Genomic DNA, 27,542 nt, shown 5'->3' with positions numbered 1-27,542 from the left:
GAGGTCAGATTTGTGGTTAACGGGGTGAGGGGTGGCGGAGGGGGAACTGGATGGCAGTTAGTCAAAAGATGCAGACTTCTAGTTATAAGATAAATAAATACTAAAGATGTAACTTGTAATATGATAAATAGAATTAACACTGCTATATGTTATATATGAAAGTTGTTAAGAAAGTAAATCCTAAGAGTTCTCATCACAAGGAAAACAATTTTTTCCCATTTCATTTTGTATCTATATGAGATGACGAGTGCTCACTAAACTTACTGTCCTCCACAACAGTGAGAGGCCCGTGTACCGCAAAAAAAAAAAAAAAAATAGTGCTGAAAACAACAGAAATGATCTTACATTTCTGGAGGTCAGAAGTCTAAAATAGGTCTTACTGGGGTAAAATTACGGGGTCGGCAAGACTGCATACCTTCTGGGAGGCACTAGGGGCGAATCTGATTCTTTAACTTTTCCAACTTCTAGAGGTGCCCAGCATTCCTTGGCTCATGGCCCTCTTCCATCTTCAAAGTTTATCACTTCAATTTCTGTTCTCTATCCTCTGTCTCTGACCCTCTTATAAGGACCTATGTGATTATATTAGGTCTATCTGGATAATCCAGACAAATATCCCCATCTCTAGATTCTTAACTCTTTTTTTTTTTTTTTTGTGCGATACGCAGGCCTGTCACCGCTGCGGCCTCTCCCGTTGCGGAGCACAGGCTCCGGACGCGCAGGCCCGGCGGCCATGGCTCACGGGCCCAGCCGCTCCGCAGCACGTGGGATCTTCCTGGACCGGGGCACGAACCCGTGTCACCTGCATCAGCAGGCGGACTCCCAACCACTGCGCCACCAGAGAAGCCCTAGATTCTTAACTCTTAATCACATTTGCAAAGTCCCTTCCACTATATCAGCTAACATATTCATAGGTTCCAGGATTAGGATGCAGACCTCTTTTTGGATGGTGGTGGGGGAACATTAATTATTGAGCCTACCACAGCAAGCCACAGACTAGAGAATATATTTTCAGCCCTTATAAGCTACAAAGGTTTAATGTATAGAATATAAAAAGAACTCTTTCAAATCAATTGAAAAAAAAAAAGAAAAACCTATTTTAAAAATCAGCAGAGGCTATGAATAGCCAGTTCATAAATGTGAGAAAATGGCTAAGAACATACAAAGGATGTTAAACTTCACTAGTGATCCAGTAAATGCAAATTATCAATAAAATAGTAATTAGGTAGCATTACCTTACTTTAGATACAAACATTGGAAGATCTGACAACACCAAAGTTTAGTTTAGTGGCAGAGAAGTGGGATTATTCGTACAAAGCTAGTGGAAGGAGTATCAGTTGCTATGAGGGAAAAATAAGGATGTTTGTTGCAGCATTGATGGATGAAACAAACTATAGTACAGCACAATCATAAAAGGAAATATAATATATTAACTGAGGTTCATGTGTTACTAAGGATGTTACAGTAAGATATATTTCTGTGAAATTTAAAAACAAAGGATGTATAAAGATTCACAACTTCATCATAGTGGTTACTTCTAGGGAGGGGGGAAAATTAAAATTCATCTTATGTTGTTATGTTATGTTATACATCTTATGTATCATGTTATGATTTTACTTGTTTATACAGTTTGATATAAATATAGTAAAATGCAAATGTATTACTTCTGGGTGCTGGATACATGATCGTCTAGATATTATTTATTCTTTTTTGAAATGTATTATAACTTTTTTTTTAAAGGAAGAAGACCAGTTAGAAAGGTAGGCCTGTGATGAAACTGATTTTCTAAGCCAAGTGAAAGAGGCTCTTATGAGGGGCATTATAGTTCACTGGAGAAGAGTTTGGTTTGAGAGTCTGACAGACCATTGCTTGTTAGCTGAGTGACCCTGGGCATGTTTCTGACCACTCTATGCCTCAACTTTCTCATCGAATAAAATGAGGATTATATGAGCTAGTGCATATGAAGCCTTTAGCACATGAAAACACTCAATAATATTATAATAGCTCATAGACAAGAATTCATATTTGTTGTGCAACATCAAGATTTGATAAGACTGAAAGTATTTATGTGATTTTGTTTTAAATGGGCCAAACTTAGAAGATTCCAGATTAGAGTCTCATTAGAGATTTATGAGCCTTCTATTAGATTTTCATCACTGCAGATACGTTTTTGCCAGCACACTGTTTGGTATTTCTCTGGATTGGAATGGTATTTGAGGTGCACATTATGGTTACTTTCCTTGAATTCAGTCTAGTTGTTCTTAGTTTTTTAGCCATGGTTCACTTGGCAAAGATTAGGGTGAAGTGATATTGTTGGGCTGTACAGATACGGCTGGTCTTAGTGGCTGTTTGCTAGATATTTTTAAAATAAAATAACATGTTATATTTAGAGTCTAACCAACTAACATTATCCTAAGGTAATATCAACACCTTTTCCATACAAGCAGTGATTTGAAACTCAAAGAACTATACAATGCTAATGTACAGGTCTGTATGTTTTTTTTTTTTTTTGTATGTAAATAAATGAGCATGTTTATTGCCCAAAGGGAAAGAGCCAGGAAAAAGTGGAAGGTGGAAATGTCAGAGACAGATGATACGGGACAAAAGAATTCCCCTGGACTTGGCAACTGGAAATACCTGGAAGAGTGAAGATCTGGTTAAGGCAGATAAGGATGTAAAGCGCTGAAAAGCAATAGAGATGATAGTAACTTTGTTACTCTGACAGATGAGGCTGCAAAGCCCTTTGGAGATCAGAACGTGAAGGGCTTTGTATACCATGAAAGGAAGTTTTGGACACTTCCTGTTAGAGGTCAGAGCTCAAGAGCTTCCTTCCATCTCAGCGTTTGAACTTGTTTAAGTATCCCAGGCACTTGGCAAATTATCTGGCATGCAAGAAAAATTCAGAAATGTTTGCTAAATTGAATAATTTCTTCTTTCTTCTAAGCAATGAGAAGTAAGGCAAAATTTTATCAGATGCTTTGTTTTTAGTATTAATAGTCAATAAACTTTCCAAGTAGTTTTCACCTCTGTTCTCACTTCCAGAATGGCCTCTTTTTCTCCAATAAATGTGGTCTTTGAACGGGATGTTCCCTTTCATTATGTTTTTGTCAGAGGTCTCTCTTCCACCCCCGCCAACTCCCCGCTTTTAGTCTAACACAGACTCTAACTAGAGATATTCTGTGTGATTACACAAACCATGCTTCTAGGACCCCAACATATTTCCATTTCAAAAATCTTTTGACTATGTGCTTTCAAGTTATAGTTTATGTACTCCCTGGAGTGAAAGATTGAAGTCTTGGTCTCATGTTGACACTGAGCTAACCAATATAATTCAATATTTGCTTCGTCTTTAAAATTAGGAAAAGACCATTTGACAGACTTCATTCCACCTCAAAGACTTGCTATATGGATAAAAAAAATAATGAAAAAAATGTATAAAGTACATATATTCTCTTTACCATCTTGCAAACTCATGCAATTGGTGATTAGGGAAACTAATTCACCCCCATTGTTAAATACTATTCAAGTTCACATTCAAGTCTGTATAGTTTTAAGAAATGTCAAAAATTAGTAGTTAGATTTAAACATTTTATCCAATATATATTGAAGATGTGTTGATATAAATGCAATCCTTCTAGCAGAGTACCTGTACCCAGGTCTCAGAGCTTCAAATTTAGATGGTGGACACACTTGCTAAGTTGATGGGATAGGTAAGAATGGGGTCATAGATATTACCCAGATGAGCAACATGAAGTCAACTGCTTCAGATAATGTCACACATGCCAATCAAAAATATTCTACATGATAAAATTACTTAGAACATTTTAGAACTATAGTGGAGGGGTTAAGAACACAGCCTCTGAGGCCATTCTGTCTAGTTTCAAATGCCAGCTCTTTTATTTACTGTGTGTGACCTGTGCCTTCATTCTTCATCTGTAAAGTGGGGATAATAATGGTACCCATGTCAAAGGAAAGTTGCATGGATTAAAGGAGTGAACACAGTTCTACAATTCCTAACATGAATGTATTTTGGGATTTGGAATTTTTCATATTTTAAACAGTAATATGGTTCATAGATAGCATATAAGACAATAACCCCAGAAAGGTTCTGGGCAACACCCCATAATTAAACACATTTCTGTTGCTGTAGCAAAATATAATCATGGCTACACAAGTTGGGTAAATATTATAAATAGTTTTCTACTTATTCAGATCAGATTTTGTTGCCAAATGAATTCGGTTAAAAAAATCGGGATATATGTATATGTATATATACACACATGTATATATACATATATATATCCATCCATTCACAATCCCTTCTGTATAGTTTGTGTGTGTGTATGTATATATGATGCCCAGCACATATTAAGTGTCATGTATGTTAGTTCTTACTATTACTGTCATTTAAAATATTATTTTCGTTGATGGAGTGATAAGTTTTCTTTTCATTTATACAGTTTAAGTATTCTTTTCCTTTCTTAACCACAGCCTCCTTTTAGAGGCTGTATCCTCTTTGCATGGCTTAGACTTCACCCAGCAGGAATGTCCTGTTGCTGCTGACACCTAAGAAGAGCCTGTGGCCCCAAATGGTTGGCTGTCTTCTAAGTTAGCATGGACTGAGGCCAAGAGATTTGCAGAGCTCAAATTGTAATTAAGTTCTGGTGGTTTCTGTTGTCCTTGGAAAGTTCAGATTACTCTGTCATCTTCAGTTTTAAAGACTGTTAATAGTGTATGTATACTCTTCCTACTTTCATATTTGGAAAATGTATCAGAAAAATAAGATTTTAACATAGTTCTTCAGTGCTCTTTATTTCTGAATGATTGCCTTCCTAACCTTTAGGTACATTTATAAATCGAGTACATTTATGAATTTAAGTACAGTTGACCATTGAACAACACAGGGGTTTAGGGGTGCTAACCCCCCCGTCTCCACCCCCTATAGGCAGTGGAAAATCTACGTACTGCTATTTCTGCCTCAAGACAAAGGAATTGATAAATGTCTCACCCAAGGGCAGGAAGGTGAAACAATTTGGATAGAATCAGGACTCGAACCCAGTTCCTTTGATTCCATATATTGTGATCTCTAATGAACACAAACTTTCCCCAACACTTAGTTAATTTAAAGAACTGTAAAATGAAAATACAGATACTAAATTTATTGGGAAAAAATCCACGTTCGGGTGGATCTGCACAGTTCAAACCCATGTTCAAGGATCAACTGTGTATTTATAAATTAAGACCATTTAAGTAAAAATACTTTAAATAGAGAAAAGTCAAGTTAAATATATATCTCAAACCTCTAAAGACGGACTGACTTTAAGCTTAGAAACAATAGTTGTTCGCAAATGAAAAGTTTGACAGATGGGACCACATGATGATATCTCGTTGTTGTTAATGGAAAGGAGGGAGGTTTGTCCATCCCTGTTAGTCATGTTTCCTACTTGGTTAATGCTGTTGGTTTGTGTTCTTTGCCCATTTAGGTACTGGGTCTCTTAGAGGATCCTTACTGATTTATGTAAACTTGTAAAAATATCTTCAGTCATTTTCTGCAATTTTTTTCTCAATCTTCCTGCATGATCATTTTTAAAACAATTTTTGAGATCCCCTCCATCAGATTTTGCATTGTTATCGTAAGATAAATTTCTAGGTCCAGAATTGCTAGATTGTCTTTGAAATGGGGAGTGAATTTGATGCGATGTGAGTGATAATGGTAGTCTTTTAAAAAATGCCTTTGAAAAAAATAAAATAAAATAAAAAACACCTTTGTGGACATTCCACAAAAGGAAGGTGAAAAATGTACACAGGACCTATTTTCTTAGAATATCACTTAGCATTTAAGTTATATCCTCACATAAGATTTTAATTTTTCCCTGTGGAATATAAAAGAGTTACCTCATGTCAGCGTTAAATGCCTGTAATGTAAGTGCCACTCTTACCACAGCAAACTCTTTACTGGGGAGAGTGTTGCTGGTGGTCGATCACGAGCCCAGTCCAGGCTCCTTGCCTGTCTGCCCTTCCTTACTAATTAGCAACTCAACAAGTAGAGGTAAGCTGAAATGTTTCTTCATTAGCTTAAGGGTGAGAATGTTGGGAAAAGTCCAGCAATAAAGTCAGGGGCTTATCTGTGGATTTTGACTGTCCACTAATTTTCGGTCACCAGTTTTAGTGGGTAATTTAAAGGCTGCTATTGGCTGCATTTCTAAACTACTACTGTTCTCGACCCTCCTATAAGGACACTTCTTCTATAAATTGTTGGCATGCTTCCAGTTTTTATTTTGCAGATAGCAGAAGAGGAGCCTGATCTGGTCTGCAGTCACTCAGGAACCTCAGTGACTTGAGATGAATTTCCATTCCTGACCCAGTTTATGTTGTTTACTGAAGGAAAATCAGTGCTCCCGGGCAGTCTTTTTATGCTTAGCTTACTGTCTCACTGCACACAGTGACGCTTACCTTCTTTTCCAGCATCCTCTAACCCCTCAGTCTGCACTATCTGATACCATAGCACTAGCCACATGTAGTTTTTTTAATTAAAATTAAATAAAACAAATTCACTTTGGTCACACGAGCCACATTTCAAATGCTCAATGGCCACGTATGGCTAGCAGCTACCATACTGAAGATACGGATATACAATATTGCTGTCGCTGCAGAAAGTTCCGTTGGACAGTGCTTCACACCTTCCGTGATCCACAGGCAACCTTTGCCACATAACATAAAGAGAAAATTACAACACGTTTTACCTATTTTAGAAACCTGGAAATTTCTCGGTATTCTTTCTCTATCTTTCCTTGTATTTCAGAGGTAGCATATTTCATCCTTTTCAAAGCGATCCTTTTCCTCATGGACTGATTCCAGTCAGGGGTTCTGCACTGATGGGACAGTGGATTGGACCTCCGCCTTCTTCCCTAGAACCACCCCTCTTGTCTTGCATCATTCAGATTCTTCCCGTTATGCTGCCACCTTCCACCGTGCCTGCCACGTGGACCAGCCGCCGATTTCCCTCCTCTTTACCAAACTTCTCTAAAAAATAACCTGTATGCCATCTACAATCTCTTCCTGCTTATTCCTCAGCCCTTTCAGCCTAGATTCTGCCCCTCATCTCCTGCATGTGGCTCAGTGAGCTCTCTCATTGGTTACCAGCTGCCCCCTGATCGCCAAACCCAATCAGCCTCATCGCAGTCACCCTCTTCCTTGACATCGCAAAAGTATTTGATACTGTGGCCAACTCTTCCTTATAATTTTCTTTCTGTGATATGTCCTCTTTTGTCTCCTCTCTCCTAGTTCAGTCACCTCCACAGGCCTGCCTTTGATCACCACCCGCTTCGTTTGTCAGCGCAGTTCTGTCCTCCTGTCATTTCCATTTTCTTACCCATAACTGGCTCCAGTTATTACCCAGATTCTGAGAGTTCCCAGATTATCATCCCTACATTCGATCTTCTCCCTGAACTCCAGATCAGAAGGTCCAGTGTTCATTGGACATTTCTGTTAGGATTATTCTGTCTCTATCTCAACCTTCAAACCTCCAGTTCTCAATATAAGTTCTCAGCTGCGGGGCGTATTTCCTCTCCAGATTTTCTTATAATTAGTGTTGACTCTTGAACAACATGGGGGTTAGGGGTGCCGACCCGCCGCACAGTTGAAAATCAGCGTGTGCCTTTACTGGTGGCCCTCCATTTCCGTGGTTCCACATCCAAGGATTCAACCAACTTCAGACTGTGTAGGACGTATTTATTGAAAAAAATCCCTGTACAATTGGATCTGTGCAGTTCAAACCCTTGTTGTTCACGGGTCGACTCTGTACCACCGTGCCCCCAGCCCCACTCTCGCACATGTTTTTTCTCACTTTCTCATTCCATCTGTTTGTCTCACTTGGTCTCTCTCATCACTGCGATAGTTTTTCTGGCCATCCCTTATTCGCCAATCCTAACCTTCCAATGCCCCCCACCACCACCACCACCTCCTGTTTTAGGTCTGACTCTTCTTCTTTGGCCTGGAGGATTCTTCCCCTGTACTGATACTTGCATTCTTTCTTTTCTTCACTCATGTTGTTGCCAGATAAGTTTTCTGAAGTCCATTTAAAGAAAAATAGGTGCAAACACATTTACATGCAAACATAGGCATAATAATTACCAATTTAAATTTTTGAATAAATATTTCCATGGTTCAAAAATCCAAAAGGAACCAAAAGGCATGCAGTGAAAAACTTGGCTCCCACTTGGGCCTTTTATCTTCTCAGATCCTAGTTTCCTGACAGACACATTCGCCATGGAGTAGTTTTATATTGATTTTTTTAAGGAAAATTTTAATGTGTATAAAGCACATGTTATATGTGTGTGTACATAAATTTTCCCTTCTCTACACAAATGGCAGCATAAGAAATATGCTCTTCTGCACTACTCTTTGTCTTTGCCACTAAAGAACATATCTTAGAGATCTTTCATAACAGTCTTATTCTTTTGTACAGCTGTATAGAATTCCTCCACAATTTACTTAACCCGTGCCCACTTGATGGACATTTAAGTCATTCTCCATCCTTTGCTATTCCAAACACTGCTGCCAGGAATAACACTTTGATAAGTCATTTTGCTCTTATGCAAGTGTATCTGCAGGTCACTTGTGAGAGCTGGTCGTTGGAGTGTTTATTTACTGTTCTCTGAACGTCCACAGTCCCTGTCCCCAGTGCTCTGCTTCTCATGTACCAACTTACACATAGTTCAGCCCCTTCCTACTCCTCTGCCCAAAAGCCTTCAAGGACTCCCTGTTGGCAATACATCTGTCTCTGCCCTGTCAGTGTAAAGGAGAAGCAGGCAACTCAATACACAGTAGCAAACAGTGGGAGCGCTCGGCACTGTTTCTTGTTGGACTCTGTGTTCTAGCTACATAGGTCTACCTGCTGTTTCCCTAACGTGGCCCGTGCCTTTCTGTCTCCCTTCTCTGCACAGAGTGCCTTCCCTTTATTCTCCGTAGGTCTCTCCAGATCCATGGCATCTTTGGAGACTGAGCTCCTATACCACCGTGTCTGTGAAGCTTGATTCCTGCACCCTTCTGCTAAAAAGAGTCTGGGCTTCCCCTGGGTACTTTCATAGGGCATATCCTTCTCTGCCGTGGATTACATTCCGATATCCGTGCAATTCTTCTAGTTTAGCTTCTAGTTAGTAATGCCCCAGACGTAAGGATGGTGACTTGTTTTGATTTCTCATCCCCCAGAAGTTGCCTAACATGGTGTCTTGTATATACCAATGAATGAGAAAGAGCAAAGTTGACTCTATTCTTGTCTGACGTGAGGGTTGGGGGAATACTTAAGAGCCTAGAGCCAAGAAGTCTTGTATTCTCAGTGACTGCTCCTGTGACCTCCTGGGAAATGCGAGTTCTGTTCCATTCTATGTTTATTCTATGGCCAGCTAAAAGCATTGGCAGGACCAAAAATGCGGTCTGTATTACAGCACAACCAGACCTTAATATGTGATTGGAACCAGGTCTCCATTTTTATTATGACAGCGAGACTCCTTTTTTAAAGCTTCAATTATTTACAAAAAAAAATGAATAAAAATTATTTATGGAATCTAGTCTCACCACTGCAGCTTTGACTGTAAGGCCATTAGAGGGTAGAGCAGTAAACTGCATATGAAACCATGGATCCAGGGTACCCTGAGTTCTAACTGGGATGTCACTGAGGTGTGGCCACTGTGTATGGTGATGTTTTCTCTTTTCTGTGCTGTTAGGTTTTCGAAGAACCCTCCATTAGCCTTTTTGCTCTGGAACATTGTGAGGGGAGAGAGTTACATCTAGAAGAGGCTGTGAACTCTGTTCTGAACAAGGACCTGCACTTCTACACCCAGTCTGTGTGGGTAAAAAGTGGACTGTAAGTATGGGACAAGGGCCTGGCCTGCTTCAGTCACTCTTGTAGGACAGAGTTGCACGGTTGCTTTTTATTCCCCCACAGCTGCTGTTACTTGGTCTGATGGTACTCTTACTCCTTCTTTTCTCTCTCCATGTAATAATAGTAGTTTCTCTCAAATAAGAGAAGACAGTGGACTGTGTCCAGTATGAAGTAGCAGGCAGTGGTCTGGGAGAAGAGCCTGCTGGGAGAGAAGGGCTGCCACGTGTTCAGAACATGTGTCCGAGAGAAGGTGGACCAGATGACCGTAACAATTTGAGCCCACTTTCCTTTCAGAAGAAACCTAATTAAACCAGCCACTTTGACTGGTTGAGACCATTGCCTGCTTATGACAAGTGACTAAAACTAATAGGGTTTTTTTGTATTTTGATTTGACATCTTGTTTATTCTAGAGCTGTTTGCTCCAAGGCAGTTATTTTCGGGCTGGGTGTCCTGGCTGACCCAGCCCACCTACCAACGTTGCTGTTCATTCAGGATGTCAGTCAGGGTGGATCCAGGTCTTGCAGGGACTGCACTTTTACAATCTAGGGAGATGACTCTAAGAAAAGAAATAAAAAATGATGGGTATGAACTTCATTAGGTATGACCTTGCAAATTTATTCAGAACAGAAATGGTAAGTGGCCTGCAAGGGAGGGGCCCTGAGGTTGAAGCTCTAATGCTTCCTAGAAAATCTACATCTCAGGCCGTTTCTGAGAGTGGCTGTCAGCCTGCCCCTCCTCCTGTACCTTTGGTGTTTAGGTACCAAAAGTCATCTGAAAGAACACACATTGCTCTCAGTGATTAATATAAAGATGCCTATTTTTATGTCTTATGACTTTGAAATTGTGTGATAATCAACTCTCCTTGTTAAACTATCTTGGGGATAATGAAAGACAAAGCTGAGACTATAAGTTGATTTGAAAACTGAGTTAACTATTATAATAAGTGGTTTCTGTATCATTCACGTGTACAGCAGTTTAAACTTTCTTCTGCAAAGCATTTCACATGGTTTGATGTTTATTAAACATAAATTGCTTTACTCTCTCTAAGCATAATAATCCCTATATTATATTCCAGTATAGCCTTTACCACTTAACTAACTCTGAACTGAATTCTACATCCCTGTGAAAGTTAGGACTTTCACAGCAGTTTTTTAAATAATAAATTTATTTATTTTATTTATTTATTTTTGGCTGCGTTGGGTCTTCATTGTTGCGTGTGGGCTTTTTCTAGTTGTGGCGAGTGGGGGCCACTCTTCCTTGCGGTGCACGTGCTTCTCATTGCAGTAGCTTCTCTTGTTGCGGAGCATGGGCTCTCGGCGTGCAGGCTCAGTAGTTGTGGGATCTTCCTGGACCCAGGGATCGAACCCGTGTCCCCTGCATTGGCAGGTGGATTCTTAACCACTGCACCACCAGGGAACTCCCTTACAGCTTTTTAATACATTTCTTTTCTTTACATTTCTAAGTGGAACTGATAGTTACTGACTCACTTCTGGAAATTTCTCACGAGCTTATTTCACTCTTTTGTAGAAAACTGCTGCCATTTTACCGTAACATTCTTATTGCTTCTCTTTAGTTTATTATGTACCTCCTCTCACTGTTCTCACTGAAAGAGAATTGGTACATGGAGTAAGGACTAGTGAAGGCTGTCTGAAGGTTTTCCTAGGCCACAGATGGCTCCCAGAATGCCCCTTAATGCACAGCCAGCTGCCCTCAGTGACAAGTTTTGTTTTGTTCTGTTTAATCCCTGTATTATGCCACATCTCTGATCTGTGGTGGTAATGGGGGCCAAGTTAATGCTTTTCAACTGTGAAATTCATTAGATTAATATATAATGAGGTATAGTTTATTGAAACCTTGCCTAGGTTTTATAACTGAGACATCCCTGCCTGTCTAAAAAGAATCTGCAAAGCTGGAGAGGTAGCTCAGCCTCTCCATGGTCATGCTGTCCTGACTCTGCACCAATCTGATGGTTTATTTAGATTGTGTTGGCAAGAAGGGGTAGAGGGAAGGTCACATGCCTTGCTCATCCATTCATAATTTAGCCAAGCCTGATCTTGGCTGTGGAGAGCAGGAGGCTTCGTCTGAACCAAGCAAGGCAGCCACCTCGTCTTCATGCCTACTTTCTGAAAGCACCATATGCCGTGACCTGGAGTCCTGCTGAGAATTTCAGATCCTCTTGGCAGTCCCAGCTTATTCTCCTTAGCTTGATAACCACCTCAAGCAGGGCTCAGCAAACCTTTTCAGTAGGGGCCAGGTGGTCTTTTCAGTTTGTTGGCTATCCTGACTCTGTCACAAGCATTCAACCTGCCATTGTGGTGCTGAAGCAGCCGAGGCCAATCCGGAAAGGAATGGGCGTGACTGTGTGCCACTGAATGAGTCTCCAGGCTCCAGACACTCACCTTGAGGCCCTGCACACTTTGACACCCTGTAACTTGGCCCGATTTGAAGGCCCCTGGGGTACTGAGAAGTATTTGCAAAGGAGCTAGACCTTGAAGTAAGGGTTCAGACCAGATTTCTGTGGATAATTTTAAGTAGCCCTTGCTGGGAGTTGTTGTGGAAGGAGATGTGTCTGCAGAGGTCACCGGGGCTGTCCAGAGAGGCTGTGAAGGATGTGGGACAGTGAGCCTAAGAGTGGAGAGGAAACAGGTGGTTTTTAACTGGGTGAGTAGGGAGGAATTACGGTCTATCTCTGAATGTTAAAATGTTAGGAAAAAAACTTGGTATCATCAAAGGAACAAAGAATTCTAAAGCTGGAGGGAACCTTGTTTTGGACGTAAGAAAACCAGATTCCTGATGAATCTAAACCTTCTAAGCCACAGTCCAGTGGGCTTTCTCCTAGTCCTCCCTGCTTTTTCCATTAAAATATACAATTACACAATGTTTTTTCTTAAAAACAGTCTACAAACCTGGAGGTTTTAAAGAAGGAACCCTATATGGTATAGTAAGAGGTATTTTTGTTAAGAGATTGCTTTCTGTTTTAAGCATCCCATTTTTTTTTTCTTTCCTCTTCTCGTATAGGTGGATAGCTTATGAAGGATCCAATTTCTTAGGAAGACAAATCCTACTCAAGCCTAATGAGATCCCGAATTGGACAGCATTCAGTGGATGGAAAACAATTGGTTCCCTCCGTCCTATGAAGCAGGTAAGGAGAAGAGGACCATATGATCCAAAATAGCTCCATTTCTTAGTAGAAATGTCAAAACCCACAGCATCTGAACTATGGACCGTTTAATTTAGTTTGCCATTTATGTTATAGGAGGATCTGATTAGGATGGGGATTTTATAGATTTTAACTAATTCATAAAATTGTACCTAAGGTCAGCACTGGGTTTTAGCTTTGAGTCCAGAGTCCTATTGACCTTGTCGCCTTTTCATGGGAAAATAAGTATCATAAGCTCTGTGGCAAGCAGTGGAAAGAAGAATGAACTCTGAGAGTGCACTAGTTTTACTTCCTAAGTACTTGGCTTTTTCCCCCCACTTATGTAATACTCAGGATGGATCCTGGCAATTTAATTAACATAGTATTTATTGCACACCTACTGCTTGTCAGTCTTCTATTCAAAAGCTTCCCACTGTACTTCGGATATAGTCTAATCTCTTCAACGTGTCCTATGTGATCTGGCTCCCCCTGGCTTCTCCAGCCTCATCTCTCATCATCTCCCACTCACACGCATGGCTGTCACATGCACCAGCACACGGAGTGTTTTCCCACGCTTAACACAGGCTCTGCCCTCTGTCTAGAAGTTTCTCCCCCCATTCTTTGCCAGGCTAGTTCTTACTTCTCCTTCTAAGTTCATCTGTAGTTTCAGGTCCTCCAGGAAGCCTGTTTCACTCTCTCTCTAAAACCAAACTACATCCTTAAAGACCTGGTTCTTTTTCTACAAGACACTGCCTGCAGTTTGTCATGACACAGTTGTTGTTGGGCTGGGTGCTTTCTCACTCTGCTAGAAGCCCTGTGAAGGCAGGGGCTGTGCATACTCTACCCTGTCACAATGTCTGGCACATTGTAGGAACTCAGGGACTATCTGTTTAATGAAGGAATGAATGTATAAATGGATAAGTGAATGTTTGACATTATGCAGGAAAATTATGGAATATGTATAGGGGTAGACATGATTTTGGCCTTCTTGGAGCTTACATTTTTGTTGGGTAAAAAACATGTCCAACTCAAAGCAGTAATATAAACTGCAAAATGGGGAGGGGCCAAGATGGCAGACTAGAAAGACCCTGAGCTTACCTCCTCTCACAAGCACACCAAAATCACAACGATCTGCAGAACAGCCATTGATGAAAAAGACTGGAACCTACCAGAAAAGACATTCTATAACTGAAGACATATAGAAGGAACCACAACGAGTAGGAGGGACAGACTTGCAATATAATCAAATCACATACCCCTGAGTGGGTGACCCAAAACCTGGAGAATAATTATATTGCAGAAGTTCTCCCAAAGGAGTGAGGGTTCCTGAGCCCTACATTGGGCTCACCAGCCTGGGGGTCCTGCACCAGGAAGATGATCCCCCAGAGCATTTGGCTTTGAAGGCCAGTGGGGCTTAATTTCAGGAGCCCCACAGGACAGGGGAAAATAGAGATGTCACTCGTAAACGGTACAAGCAAAATCTCATACACAATGCCCAGGGCAAAAGCAGTAATTTGATAAGAACCTGGGCCAGACCTACCTGCTGGTCTTGGAGAGCCTCTCAAAGAGATAGGTGGCAAACGGATCAGTGAGCTGGAAGACAGAGTAGTGGAAATCACTGACGCTAAACAAAAGAAGAAAAGAGAAAAAAAAAAAGAGGACCGTATAAGAGCCCTCTGGTACAACATCAAGCACACTAACATTTACATTGTAGGGGTCCCAGAAGGATAAGAGCAGGAGAAAGGGCCTGAGAAAATATCTGAGACATAATAGCTGAAAACTTCCCTAACCTGGAGAAAGAAATAGTCACTCTAGTCCAGGAAGCACAGAGAGTCCAATACAGGATTAACCCAAAGAAGAACATACCAAGACACATTGTAATTAAAATGACAAAAATTAAGGATATAGAGAGAATATTAAAAGCAGTGAGGGAAAAGCAACATATAACATACAAGGGAACTCCCATAAAGCTATCAGCTGATTTTTCAGCAGAAACTGCAGGCCAGAAGGGAGTGGCATGATATATTTAAAGTGATGAAAGGGAAAAACCTACAAGCAAGAATATTCCACCCATCAAGGTTCTTGTTCACATCTGATGGAGAAATCAAAATCTCTACAGACAAGCAAAAGCTAAAAAGAGTTCAGCACAACCAAACCAGTTTTACAACAAATCTTAGAGGAACTTCTCTAGGCAAAAAAGAAAAGGCCACAACAAGAAACAAGAAAATTATGAAATGAAGAAGCTCACCGGTAAAGGCAAACAAGCAGTAAAGGTAGGAAATCATCCCCACACAAAGCTAGTAGGGAGGTTACAAAGCAAAAGTAAAACCACCTCTATCCACAATAAGCAGTTAAGGGATACACAAAACAGGTGTAAAACATGACATCAAAAACAGTAATCATAAGGGGAGGAGAGTACAAATAGAGGCTAGTTAAAATGCACTTGAGATTAAGAGATCAGCAACTTAAAACAGTCATTTATATATATAGACTGCTGTATAAATACCAATGGTAACCATAAACCAAAAATCTACAACAGATATACACACAAAAAGGAATGCAAACATAACACTAAAGACAGTCATCAAATCACATTAGAAGAGAACAAAAGAAGAAAAAAGGGGAGAAAAGGGCCTATAAAAACAAATCCAAAACAGTTAACAAAATGGCAGTAAGAATATACATATCGATAATTACCTTAAATGTAAACAGACTAAATGCTCCAACCTAAAGACACAGAGTGGCTGAATGGATACAAAAACAAGACCTGTATGTATGCTGTCTACAAGAGACTCACTTTAGATCTAGAGACACATACAGACCAAAAGTGAGGGTTTGGAAAACGGTATTCCATGCAAGTGGAAATCAAAAGAAAGCCAGAGTAGCAATACTTAACATTAGACAAAATAAGACTTTAAAATACTGTTACAAGAGACAGAGAAGGACACTATATAATGATCAAGGGATCAATCCAAGAAGATGACATAACAATTGTAAATATATATGCACCCAACATAGGAGCACCTCAGTATATGAGGTAAACATTAACAAACATAAAACAAGAAATTGACAGTAACACAATAATAGTAGGGGACTTTAATACCCCATTCACATCAATGGACAGATCAGACAGAAAATCAATAAGGAAACACTGACCTTAAATGACACATTAGACCAAATAGATTTAATTTATATAGAGAGAGCATTCCATCCAAAAGCAGCAAAATACACGTTCTTTTCAAAGTATACCTGGAACATTCTCCAGGATATATCACACGCTAGGCCACAAAACAAGCCTCGGTAAATTTAAGAAAATTGAAATCAAGTATCTTTTCCGACCACCATGCTATGAGACTAGAAATCAGCTGCAAGAAAAAAACTGCAAAAAACACAAGCCTGTGAAGGCTAAACAACTAAACAACCAATGGATCACTGAAGAAGTCAAAGAGGAAATCAAAAAATACCTACGGACAAATGAAGATGAAAACACAACAATCCAAAACCTATGGGACACAGCAAAAGCAGTTCTAAGAGGGAAGCTTAGTGATACAGGCTCACCTCAGGAAACAAGAAAAATCTCAAACAACCTAAACCTTATGCCTAAAGCAACTAAAGAAAGAAGAAACAAAACCCAAAGTTAGTAGAAGGAAAGAAATCATAAAGATCAGAGCAGAAATAAATGAAATAGAGACTAAAAGCACAATAGAGAAGATCAGTGAAACTAAAAGCTGGTTCTTTGATAAACCTTTAGCCAGACTCATCAGGGAAAAAAAAAAGGGGAGAGGGCCCAAATCAATAAAATCAGAAGTGAGAAAGAAGTTACAGCCGACACCACAGAAATACAGAGGCTCATAGGAGACCACTACAAGCAACCATCTGCCAATAAAATGGACAACCTGGAAGAAATGGACAAATTTTTAGAAAGGTATAATCTCCCAAGACTGAAGCAGGGAGAAATAGAAAATATGAACAGACCAATTACCAGTAATGAAATTGAATCAGTAATTCGAAAACTCCCAACAAACAAAAGTCCAGGACTAGATGGCTTCACAGGTGAATTCTACCAAATATTTAGAGAAGAGTTAACCCCTATCCTTCTGAAACTATTCCAAAAAATTGCAGAGGAAGGAACAGTTCCAAACTCATTCTCTGAAGCCAGCATCACCCCGATACCAAAACCAGACAAAGATATCACACAAAAAAAGAAAATTACAGGCCAGTATCACTAATGAACATACATGCAAAAAGCCTCAACAAAATACTATCAAACCAAATCCAACAACACATTAAAAGGGATCATACACCATGATCAAGTGGGATTTATCCCAGGGATGGAAGGATTTTTCAGTATCTTCAAATCAATCAATGTGATATACCACACCAACAAATTAAAGAATAAAAAAAAACGTATGTTCATCTCAACAGATATAGAAAAAGCTTTTGACAAAATTCAACATCCATTTACAATAGAAACTCTCCAGAAGGTGGGCACAGAGGGAACATAACTCAACATAATAAAGGCCATATGTGACAAACCCACAGCTAACATTATACTCACGGATGAAAAGCTAAAGAAATCTCCTCTAAGATCAGGAAAAAGATAAGGATGTCCACTCTTGCTGCTTTTATTCAACACAGTATTGAGAGTCCTAGCCACAGCAATCAGACAAAAAAAAGAAAGAAAATGAATCCAAATTGGAAAGAAGTAAAATTGTCACTGTTTGCAGATGACGTGATACTATACAAAGAAGATCCTAAAGATGCCACCAGAATACTAGAGCTCATCAATGAATTCAGTAAAGTTGCAGGATCCAAAATTAATATGCTGGAATTTGTTGCATTTCTATACACTAACAATGAACTTTCAGAAAAAGAAAGTAAAGAAACAATCCCACTTACCATTGCATCAAAAAGAAAAAAACACCTAGGAATAAACTTACCTAGGGAGGCAAAAGACCTGTATTTGGAAAACCTTAAGACACTGATGAAAGAAATTGAAGACAACACAAACAGATGGAGAGATTTACCGTGTTGTTGGATTGGATGAATCAGTATTGTTAAAATGACCATACTTCCTAAGGCAATCAACATATTCAATGCAATCCCTATCAAAATACCAATGGCGTTTTTCAAGGAACTAGAACAAATAATTTTAAAATGTATAATGGAAACAAAAGACCCCCGAATAGCCAAAGCAATTTTGAGAAAGAACTGAACTGGAGGCATCACACTCCCTGACGTCGGACTATACTATTGTACAAAGCTACAGTAATCAAAGCATTATGGTACTGGCACACAAACAGACACATACATCAGTGGAATAGGATAGAGACACTGGAAATAAACCCATGCACCTACAGTCATTCTATGACAAAGGAGGCAAGAATATGTAATGGAGAAAAGACAGTCTCTTCAATAAGTGGTGTTGGGAAAACTGGAGAGCTACCCATAAAAAAATCAAATTAGAACATTCTCTAACACCATATACAAAAATAAACGCAAAAGGATTAAATACCTAAATATAATACTGGATAGTATAAAACCCCTAGAGGAAAACATAGGCAGAACACTCTGACATAAATCACAGCAATATTTTTTTGGATCCATCTCCTAAAATAAAGGAAATAAAAGCAAAAATAAATGGACCTAATTAAACGTAAAAGCTTTTGCAAAACAAAAGAAATCATCAGCAAAACGAAAAGGCAATCTACTGAATGGAAGAAAATGTTTGCAAATGATATGACTGATAAGAGATTAATATACAACACATAAAAACAGCTTGAGTAGCTCAACACAAAAAACATACAACCTGATTTAAAAATGGGCAGAAGAACTGAACAGACATTTTTACAAAGAAGAAGTGCAGATGGCCAACAGGCACCTGAAAAGATGTTCAGCATCACTCACCATCAGAGAAATGTAAATTAAAACCACAATGGGATATCACATCACACCTGTCAGAATGGCTATTATCAAAAAGAAGACAAAAAAGAAATGTTGACGAGGATGTGGAGAAAAGGGAACCCTTGTGCACTGTTGGTGGGAATGTAAATTGAAACACTAATTCAAAAAGGTACGTGCACCCCAATGTTCATAGCAGCATTATTTACAATTGCCAAGATATGGAAGCAACCTAAGTGTCCATCAACAGATGAATGGATAAAGAAGACATGATATGTGTGTGTGTGTGTGTGTGTGTGTATACACACACACACACACACAATGAAATACTACTCAGCCATACAAAAAAATGAAATTTTACCATTTGCAGCAACATGGTTAGACTTGGAGGGCATTATGCTTGGTGAAATGTCAGAGAAAGACAAATACTGTATGATATCATGTGTGGAATCTAAAAAATACAACAAACTAGTGAATATAACAAAAAAGAAGCAGATGCACAGATACAGAGAACAAACTAGTGGTTACCAGTGGGAAGACTGGGGAGGGGTAACATATGGGGGAGGGGGAGTAGGAAGTAGAGACTATTGGCTGTAAGATAGGCCCAAGGATGTATGGTACAACACGGGGAGTACAGCCAATATTTTGTAATAACTGTAAATGGAAAGTAACCTTTAAAAGTTGTACTAAAACTTTTTTAAAAAATTAAAAGCTAGGGGCTTCCCTGGTGGCGCGGTGGTTGGGAGTCTGCCTGCCGATGCAGGGGACACGGGTTCGTGCCCTGGTCCGGGAAGATCCCACATGCCGCGGAGCAGCTGGGCCCGTGAGCCGTGGCCGCTGAGCCTGCGCGTCTGGAGCCTGTGCTCCGCAACGGGAGAGGCCGTGGCAGTGAGAGGCCTGCGTACTGCCAAAAAAAAAAAAAATTAAAAGCTAAGAAAAGTGCAAAACAGTGTGTAATCATCTAAAAGCCACAGGCAATCCCTGATTCAGAGGAAGGAAGCATGAACATGTGTAGGAGTGGTGGGAGGTTTCACGGAGGGTAGGAACCCATGCTAGGCTTTAGGGGTACTGTGGCCAACGGATATGCCATTGGTACTTCTCTGAACCCTTTAGAAACACTTTCACACTTGATTCCAACAATAGTCCTTTAGGGTAGGAGTTATTACAGTTGACTCTTGAACATGGGTTTGAAATACGTGGGTCCACTTATACTCCAATTTTTCCAATAAATACTACAGCATTACAGGACTACAGTGATCCAAGGTTGGTTGAATCCACAGATGTGGAACTGAGGATACAGAGGGCCGACTATAAGTTATGCTCAGATTTTCAACTGCGCAGAGGGTTGGTGCCCTTCACCCCTGCATTGTCTAAAGGTCAACTGTATTCCTGTTTTCTAGAAGGAAAACTAAGGCTGAGAGAGAGAAAGCAAATTGGCAAAAGTCATCCAAGTGTCAGAACCAGGATTTGAACCCATACCTATTATGCTCTAACATCTGTGTTCTTAAAACAACCACACCCTACTTTCCTCCAAAATAAGAGAAGCATTTACAGTGTGGTACCATATACTTCAGGCACTGAGCGAGTGTAGGTAGCATAGTGGGTATAAATGCCGAGGCTCTGATTTTCAGATCTGACATATAAGTGGTAAGTAAATGGTAGCCAATAAAGTTACCCTAATTATTGGTCTTGCTGCCCCCTTCTCTCTCTCGCTCTGTCACACACACACACACACCCCATGCTCATCCCTACCACTCTGGTTCTGTTGGTTCAAATCCTAGCTCTGCCTCTCAGAAGCAGTATGACTTGGGGTGAGTCATTCATTTCTTGGCACCTCAGATTCCTCACTGGTGAAACAGTGATCACATTGCTTACCTCTCAGTATCACTGTGAGGGTTAAATAAGAGTCTGACACAACACGTGGCTCATATTGCTGTGGTAACACATTTATTTTGAAAGGTTCTTTACTCACGATGTCCTTTGAGAGAACCAGAGATGCCCAACTGAGGGATACTAAACATCAGTGCACTTTCTTGGCAGAGTGTGTGGTACAGGATTTCCTGACCCTCACATCTTGCTTATTCCTCAGTCCTGTCACATGGGATGATGGGTAACCGCCCTGAAAAGCCGTGGGGAAAAAGCACGGCTGAAGTGGGATTTCAGTTTAGCTTTTACCGACTATGTGATAACGCTTAATCCCATGTTGTTAGAAACTTTAGAAGCCAAGGTGGATGCTGAGAACATTTCCCTCACTTTTGAAAGGGGGTTCCTTGCTGGGGAAGGATGTCCCTGCCTATTGTTCAGGGCCCTGAGATAAAGAATAGCTAGAACAGTGTCCTCTGATTTTACGTAGTTTTTTGACAATTAACATTATATATCATTCTCCTTGCATTGTGCTTTGGGAAATTATTCCTGGTTAAACGTTTAATTTCAAAATAATATTTTAATAGATTATTTTCCTTTGTTTATTTAGGCCACAGCTTTGAAACGCAGCAAAGGAATTCTAGGTTTCTAAAACAGTATCATGGGTCCTATTTCCTTTTTGGTAAAGCTCTTGGCACTGCTTTAGTTTATATTCTTGTTTAGAAATTCAGGAATCATTAAAATGTGATCCTCTTTGAGCTTGGGAATTAGGAAGTCACTAAGGTAATTATCTGCATATCGGTGTTTAAATGTATAATTACAGAGGAGTCAGACTACAAGTGTGTAAAAAGGGTAATTAGTACCTTGCTTGAGTTAATGGATTAAAACTGTGATGTTTGGTCCTAACATAATTGGAACTCTGTCATCTGTGAAGGTCACACCTGTTTTCTTATATATATAAGGTAAGGAAACTGTAGCAAAGAATGTACTGAAGCGTCCAGAATTAATTGCGGTGGGAGATTTATAGAATTATATGATTTATAGACTTTTTTTTTTTTATTGGAGCATAATTGCTTTACAATGGTATGTTAGTTTCAGCTTCACAACAAAATGAATCAGTTATATATATACATATGTTCCCATATCTCTTCCCGCTTCCGTCACCCTCCCTCCCACCCTCCCTATCCCACCCCTCCAGGCGGTCACACAGCACCGAGCTGATCTCCCTGTGCTATGCGGCTGCTTCCCACTAGCTATCTACCTTACGTTTGGTAGTGTATACATGTCCATGTCTCTTTATTGCTTTGTCACCGTTTACCCTTCCCCCTCCCCATAGCCTCAAGTCCATTCTCTAGTAAGTCTGTGTCTTTATTCCTGTTTCACCCCTAGGTTTTTCATGACATTATTTTTTTCTTAAATTCCATATATATGTGTTAGCATACGGTATTTGTCTCTCTCTTTCTGACTTACTTCACTCTGTATGACAGACTCTAGGTCTATCCACCTCATTACAAATAGCTCAATTTCGTCTCTTTTTATGGCTGAGTAATACTCCATTGTATATATGTGCCACATCTTCTTTATCCATTCATCCGATGATGGACACTTAGGTTGTTTCCATCTCTGGGCTATTGTAAATAGAGCTGCAATGAACATTTTGGTACATAACTCTTTTTGAATTATGGTTTTCTCAGGGTATATGCCCAGTAGTGGGATTGCTGGGTCATATGGTAGTTCTATTTGTAGCTTTTTAAGGAACCTCCATACTGTTCTCCACAGTGGCTGTATCAATTTACATTCCCACCAACAGTGTAAGAGGGTTCCCTTTTCTCCACACCCTCTCCAGCATTTATTGTTTCTAGATTTTTTGATGATGGCCATTCTGACTGGTGTGAGATGATATCTCATTGTAGTTTTGATTTGCATTTCTCTAATGATTAGTGATGTTGAGCATTCTTTCATGTGTTTGTTGGCACTCTGTATATCTTCTTTGGAGAAATGTCTATTTCGGTCTTCTGCCCATTTTTTGATTGGGTTGTTTGTTCTTTTGTTATTAAGCTGCATGAGCTGCTTATAAATTTTGGAGATTAATCCTTTGTCAGTTGCTTCATTTGCAAATATTTTCTCCCATTCTGAGGGTTGTCTTTTGGTCTTCTTTATGGTTTCCTTTGCTGCGCAAAAGCTTTTAAGTTTCATTAGGTCCCATTTGTTTACTTTTGTTTTTATTTCCATTTCTCTAGGAGGTGGGTCAAAAAGGATCTTGCTGTGATTTATGTCATAGAGTGTTCTGCCTATGTTTTCCTCTAACAGTTTGATAGTTTCTGGCCTTACATTTAGGTCTTTAATCCATTTTGAGCTTATTTTTGTGTATGGTGTTAGGGAGTGATCTAATCTCATACTTTTACATGTAGCTGTCCAGTTTTCCCAGCACCACTTATTGAATAGGCTGTCCTTTCTCCACTGTACATTTCTGCCTCTTTTGTCAAAGATAAGGTGACCATATGTGCGTGGGTTTATCTCTGGGCTTTCTATCCTGTTCCATTGATCTATATTTCTGTTTTTGTGCCAGTACCATACTGTCTTGATTACTGTAGCTTTGTAGTATAGTCTGAAGTCAGGAAGCCTGATTCCTCCAGCTCCATTTTTCGTTCTCAAAATTGCTTTGGCTATTCGGGGTCTTTTGTGTTTCCATACAAATTGTGAGATTTTTTGTTCTAGTTCTGTGAAAAATGCCAGTGGTAGTTTCATAGGGATTGCATTGAATCTGTAGATTGCTTTGGGTAGTAGAGTCATTTTCACAATGTTGATTCTTCCAATCCAAGAACATGGTATATCTCTCCATCTATTTGTATCATTTTTAATTTCTTTCATCAGTGTCTTATAATTTTCTGCATACAGGTCTTTTGTCTCCTTAGGTAGGTTTATTCCTAGGTATTTTATTCTTTTTGTTGCAATGGTAAATGGGAGTGTTTTCTTGATTTCACTTTCAGATTTTTCATCCTTAGTGTATAGGAATGCCAGAGATTTCTGTGCATTAATTTTGTATCCTGCTACTTTACCAAATTCATTGATTAGCTCTAGTAGTTTTCTGGTAGCATCTTTAGGGTTCTGTATGTATAGTATCATGTCATCTGCAAACAGTGACAGCTTTACTTCTTCTTTTCCGATTTGGATTCCTTTTATTTCCTTTTCTTCTCTGATTGCTGTGGCTAAAACTTCCAAAACTATGTTGAATAAGAGTGGTGAGAGTGGGCAACCTTGTCTTGTTCCTGATCTTAGTGGAAATGCTTTCAGTTTTTCACCATTGAGGACGATGTTGGCTGTGGGTTTGTCATATATGGCCTTTATTATGTTGAGGAAAGTTCCCTCTATGCCTACTTTCTGCAGGGTTTTTATCATAAATGGGTGTTGAATTTTGTCAAAAGCTTTCTCTGCATCTATTGAGATGATCATATGGTTTTTATTCTTCAATTTGTTAATATGGTGTATCACGTTGATTGATTTGAATTATAGGAGTTTACCTACTGTTGCTCTATGAATGTGGAAGTAGTGGTTTGAAACACTTAAAACATTTTACCTAGTAGAGGTCTTTTTCACCTGCTTTAAATTACCAGATTAAAAAAAAATGTCTTTCTATTTGCTCATTTAAGTGTTCCAAATGTTTATTTCCTTAGGAAGGCAAACTTTAACTGGTCTCATGTTGACCCATCTTAAGTTTCAAAATAGAATATTCATTGGTGGGTTTACCATGATACCTTGTTGAATCTACCTAGCACTTACATTTCTCAGAGTGAAAGTGCTCTTTTGTTAAATCACAGATCATGTGTTACTATTATTTGACAGGGTTGTAATTGGGATGCCAACACCTGACCCAAGGTGGGGATGTTGGGTGTCCTGTGTTATATTACATTAAGACTGGAGACCTAAGTCCTGGGGCTGAAAGAATAGTTTCTGTGGAGCTTCAGTCATGTGCTGTGTCCTCCTGTCATCTTATTTCACTGCCACTTTTGGAATCGGTCTCATTCCCTGTGTCTGAGAGTAACTAGTGCATTTCTCACACAGGCCTTAGAGCATCAGGGTGAAGAGGGAGTGTTTTGGTGCAGACAAACCTGGCTCTTCCTTGTCTGCGTCACCCTTATTTACAAAAATGCGGGTCATAATTGTACTTTCTTGAGGGGTTGTTCTGGTCATTAATTCTGACTGTGGCCCAGAAACCATTTAGGACTAAGTCTCAATAAATAATAACTGTTACCCATAGAGGCAAGTCCCAGATTTAATATTTTATTTGCAAACCTCTTGTATATATGCCAGGCCCAGGAGATGAAGTCCTCTGTTACCCAGTTTTTGAATACCTACATAGTGATCACCTACATGCATGGTCTCTTTCCTCGACATATTAAGGTCAACAAAGTATAAACAAAGAAATTACCAGTGCTACTAGGGCCCTCAGCTATCTGGGTTTTTCAAGACCTCCCATAGCATTCATTGGGCACTGAATCATAGCTCAAGCCAGTATGTCTGATGATTGTACTGTCGCTGCTAAGTTGTTGTTACATCCATGTAGGTAGTACCCTGCCCTTATTCCTACTCCTCTGCCTTCCTCAGGCCAGCTGGGACATAGTAGTTAGTGAATGAACCTCATTAAGTGCCGAATTCTGCACCGCCCCTTGCCATAATGGAGTGCGAGTGAATGAAACTATTACCTTTCACCCTTCCAAAAGAGTGTATTTCAGAAAAAATATAATAGAGACTGTACAATTTAAGCCGTGTGCCCTGTGGTGTAAGAATCTGTTAATAGAAAATATTAATTTACACACATCTGCTAAAGTGAAACATATAAATAAGCTAAATTCTGTTACCTCTCACATCCCCCTCTAGCTGTCCTTTGGAAAGATTGATTTCCAGATTCAAAAGGTTTTTTCAAAATGTCTCTGTTCCTCCCGTCACAGCCTGCAGTGTACATAAGAATAAAGAACCGAGCCCAGGACGAGTATCTGACAGTCACCGGAAATGTAGCTGACACAAGGGCAACATCTGTGTGCCTTTCTCCCTACAGTGGGAAGAATACCCAGATCTGGCACTACTGTCGAGGACTCTTTAAATCCAAGGTAACCAACCCCACTGATAGTATACCCCGCTTTTCGGTCTTTGGTATTTTTCGTTTGGAAACCAAAATCTTGCCAAATCAAATGGCATGATAAAATAATGCAATTCCCTATCAACAGTTTTTTGCATAATTATAAGAACATTGACATATATATTACTGAAGCATCTAGGTGAAATGGGCTTAGAAACTAGATTTTCTACATCAAAAAATTCTCTATTTTAAGTAAAAAGTAAGATTAACACATACTATGGATATTCCTAAATGGTTTTTTTAAACCAGTGATAAGTCACTGTACCCAAATGGACAATGTGCTTTTGTGAGACGTTCCTTACACTCTGCGGCCCAGATTAATTTAGCTGTCTTTGTGATTCCAAACATGTTGAAGCCTCCTCATCTTCAAAATATACAATGAAGGTAGAGCTGCTGTTTTTTGGAGGAAGCTTAGAAAATAAAACTTAGGTTTCTTTGTTTTTCTGCAACCCTTCCATTATGTTTGATGCTGTGGGGAATAAGACACCAGTTTTATTATATCACCAGTGGATTATCGACCATTTTCTCATGCTTCAACAAAAATGAGAAGCACTTAAAAGTAATTATTGTCTGGGTATCTTGCACATCACCCAAGGTTTTTTTGTTTTTTGTTTGTTTTTTTTTTTGCGGTGTGTGGGCCTCTCACTGCTGTGGCCTCTCCCGTTGCGGAGCACAGGCTCCGGACGCGCAGGCTCAGCAGCCATGGCTCACGGGCCCAGCCGCTCCACGGCATGTGGGATCCTCCCGGACCGGGACACGAACCCGTGTCCCCTGCATCGGCAGGTGGACTCTCAACCACTGCGCCACCAGGGAAGCCCACCCAATGTTTTTGTAAGAAAAACAGGCTCGACCTTACACATTTAAGCTAACAGGGATTCAACATTTAATTGTAATTCAACAAACCTTTGACCATCTGTTGTCAGATCCAGACCATCCTTTTAAAAACAAGTACCTCTAGTTCAGTATGTTTATTTCCATACCATCTCCTTCCTTCAGCCATAAAGAAGACTTAAAAAGTTGACTGAATTTATAATTATGCTAGTTTTCTTTTGAGATTAGACAGTCATGTCTCTGATCTGTTCACATGAAAGAAAAGGGGCCCAATCCAATTGATTTTAGTAAACACAGTACTGCCAATTTATTTCTTGACCCTTTTAGGCCAGTGACACATGTCTCGATGTGATTGGTGGTCGAGACATACCTGGAGCTAAAGTTGCCCTATGGACTGAACATGGGCAGTTCAGGCAGAAGTGGAGACTGAACAAAAATGGGACCATCAGCTCCTACCTCAGTGACCAACTTGTCCTTGATGTTAAAGGTAGGCCTGTGATGAAACCCAGTGTTCTGTGTCCTTGGATATTCCTTTTAAATTCCAAGCCTCCTCCTCCTTATGGGTAAAAGAAGTCCTTATGCATAAGGGAAATATTAAATCATTTTAAATTATGCTTGAGAAAGTCGAGATATGCCATTTTAACAAAACAATTAGCTATATACGGATCAAGAAAAAGCCTAAGGACCAAGCCTACAAAGGTTTTTGTTTATCAGTACAGCTGTAAAATTTTCATTTTCTACATGATCTTTGAGAACATTTCTAAATTTGAAGCATCATCAACCATAAGATG

The 27,542-nt window shown here is 39.7% G+C and overlaps 1 protein-coding gene across 2 annotated transcripts in view; it reads left to right on the top strand.

Annotated features, from left to right (window-relative positions):
- The window catches only part of CRYBG3 (crystallin beta-gamma domain containing 3), a 116,501-nt gene that overhangs the window by 86,689 nt on the left and 2,270 nt on the right, over positions 1 to 27,542 (top strand). For both annotated transcript variants that reach the window (XR_014296798.1, XM_082655166.1), the window contains exons 18-21: positions 9,723 to 9,862; positions 12,899 to 13,022; positions 25,733 to 25,891; positions 27,079 to 27,238. Coding sequence is in view for 1 of the 2 variants with exons in the window: in XM_082655166.1 (XP_082511292.1) it covers positions 9,723 to 9,862; positions 12,899 to 13,022; positions 25,733 to 25,891; positions 27,079 to 27,238 (583 nt within the window). In the remaining variant the exon portion in view is untranslated. The remainder of the gene's footprint in view (positions 1 to 9,722; positions 9,863 to 12,898; positions 13,023 to 25,732; positions 25,892 to 27,078; positions 27,239 to 27,542) is intronic.

Source organism: Grampus griseus, assembly GCF_964374135.1.
Source record: "Grampus griseus genome assembly, chromosome: 5".
NCBI lineage: Eukaryota > Metazoa > Chordata > Mammalia > Artiodactyla > Delphinidae > Grampus > Grampus griseus.
Note: the sequence above shows the minus strand (reverse complement) of the source record. Positions and strands in the feature narration are given on the sequence as shown.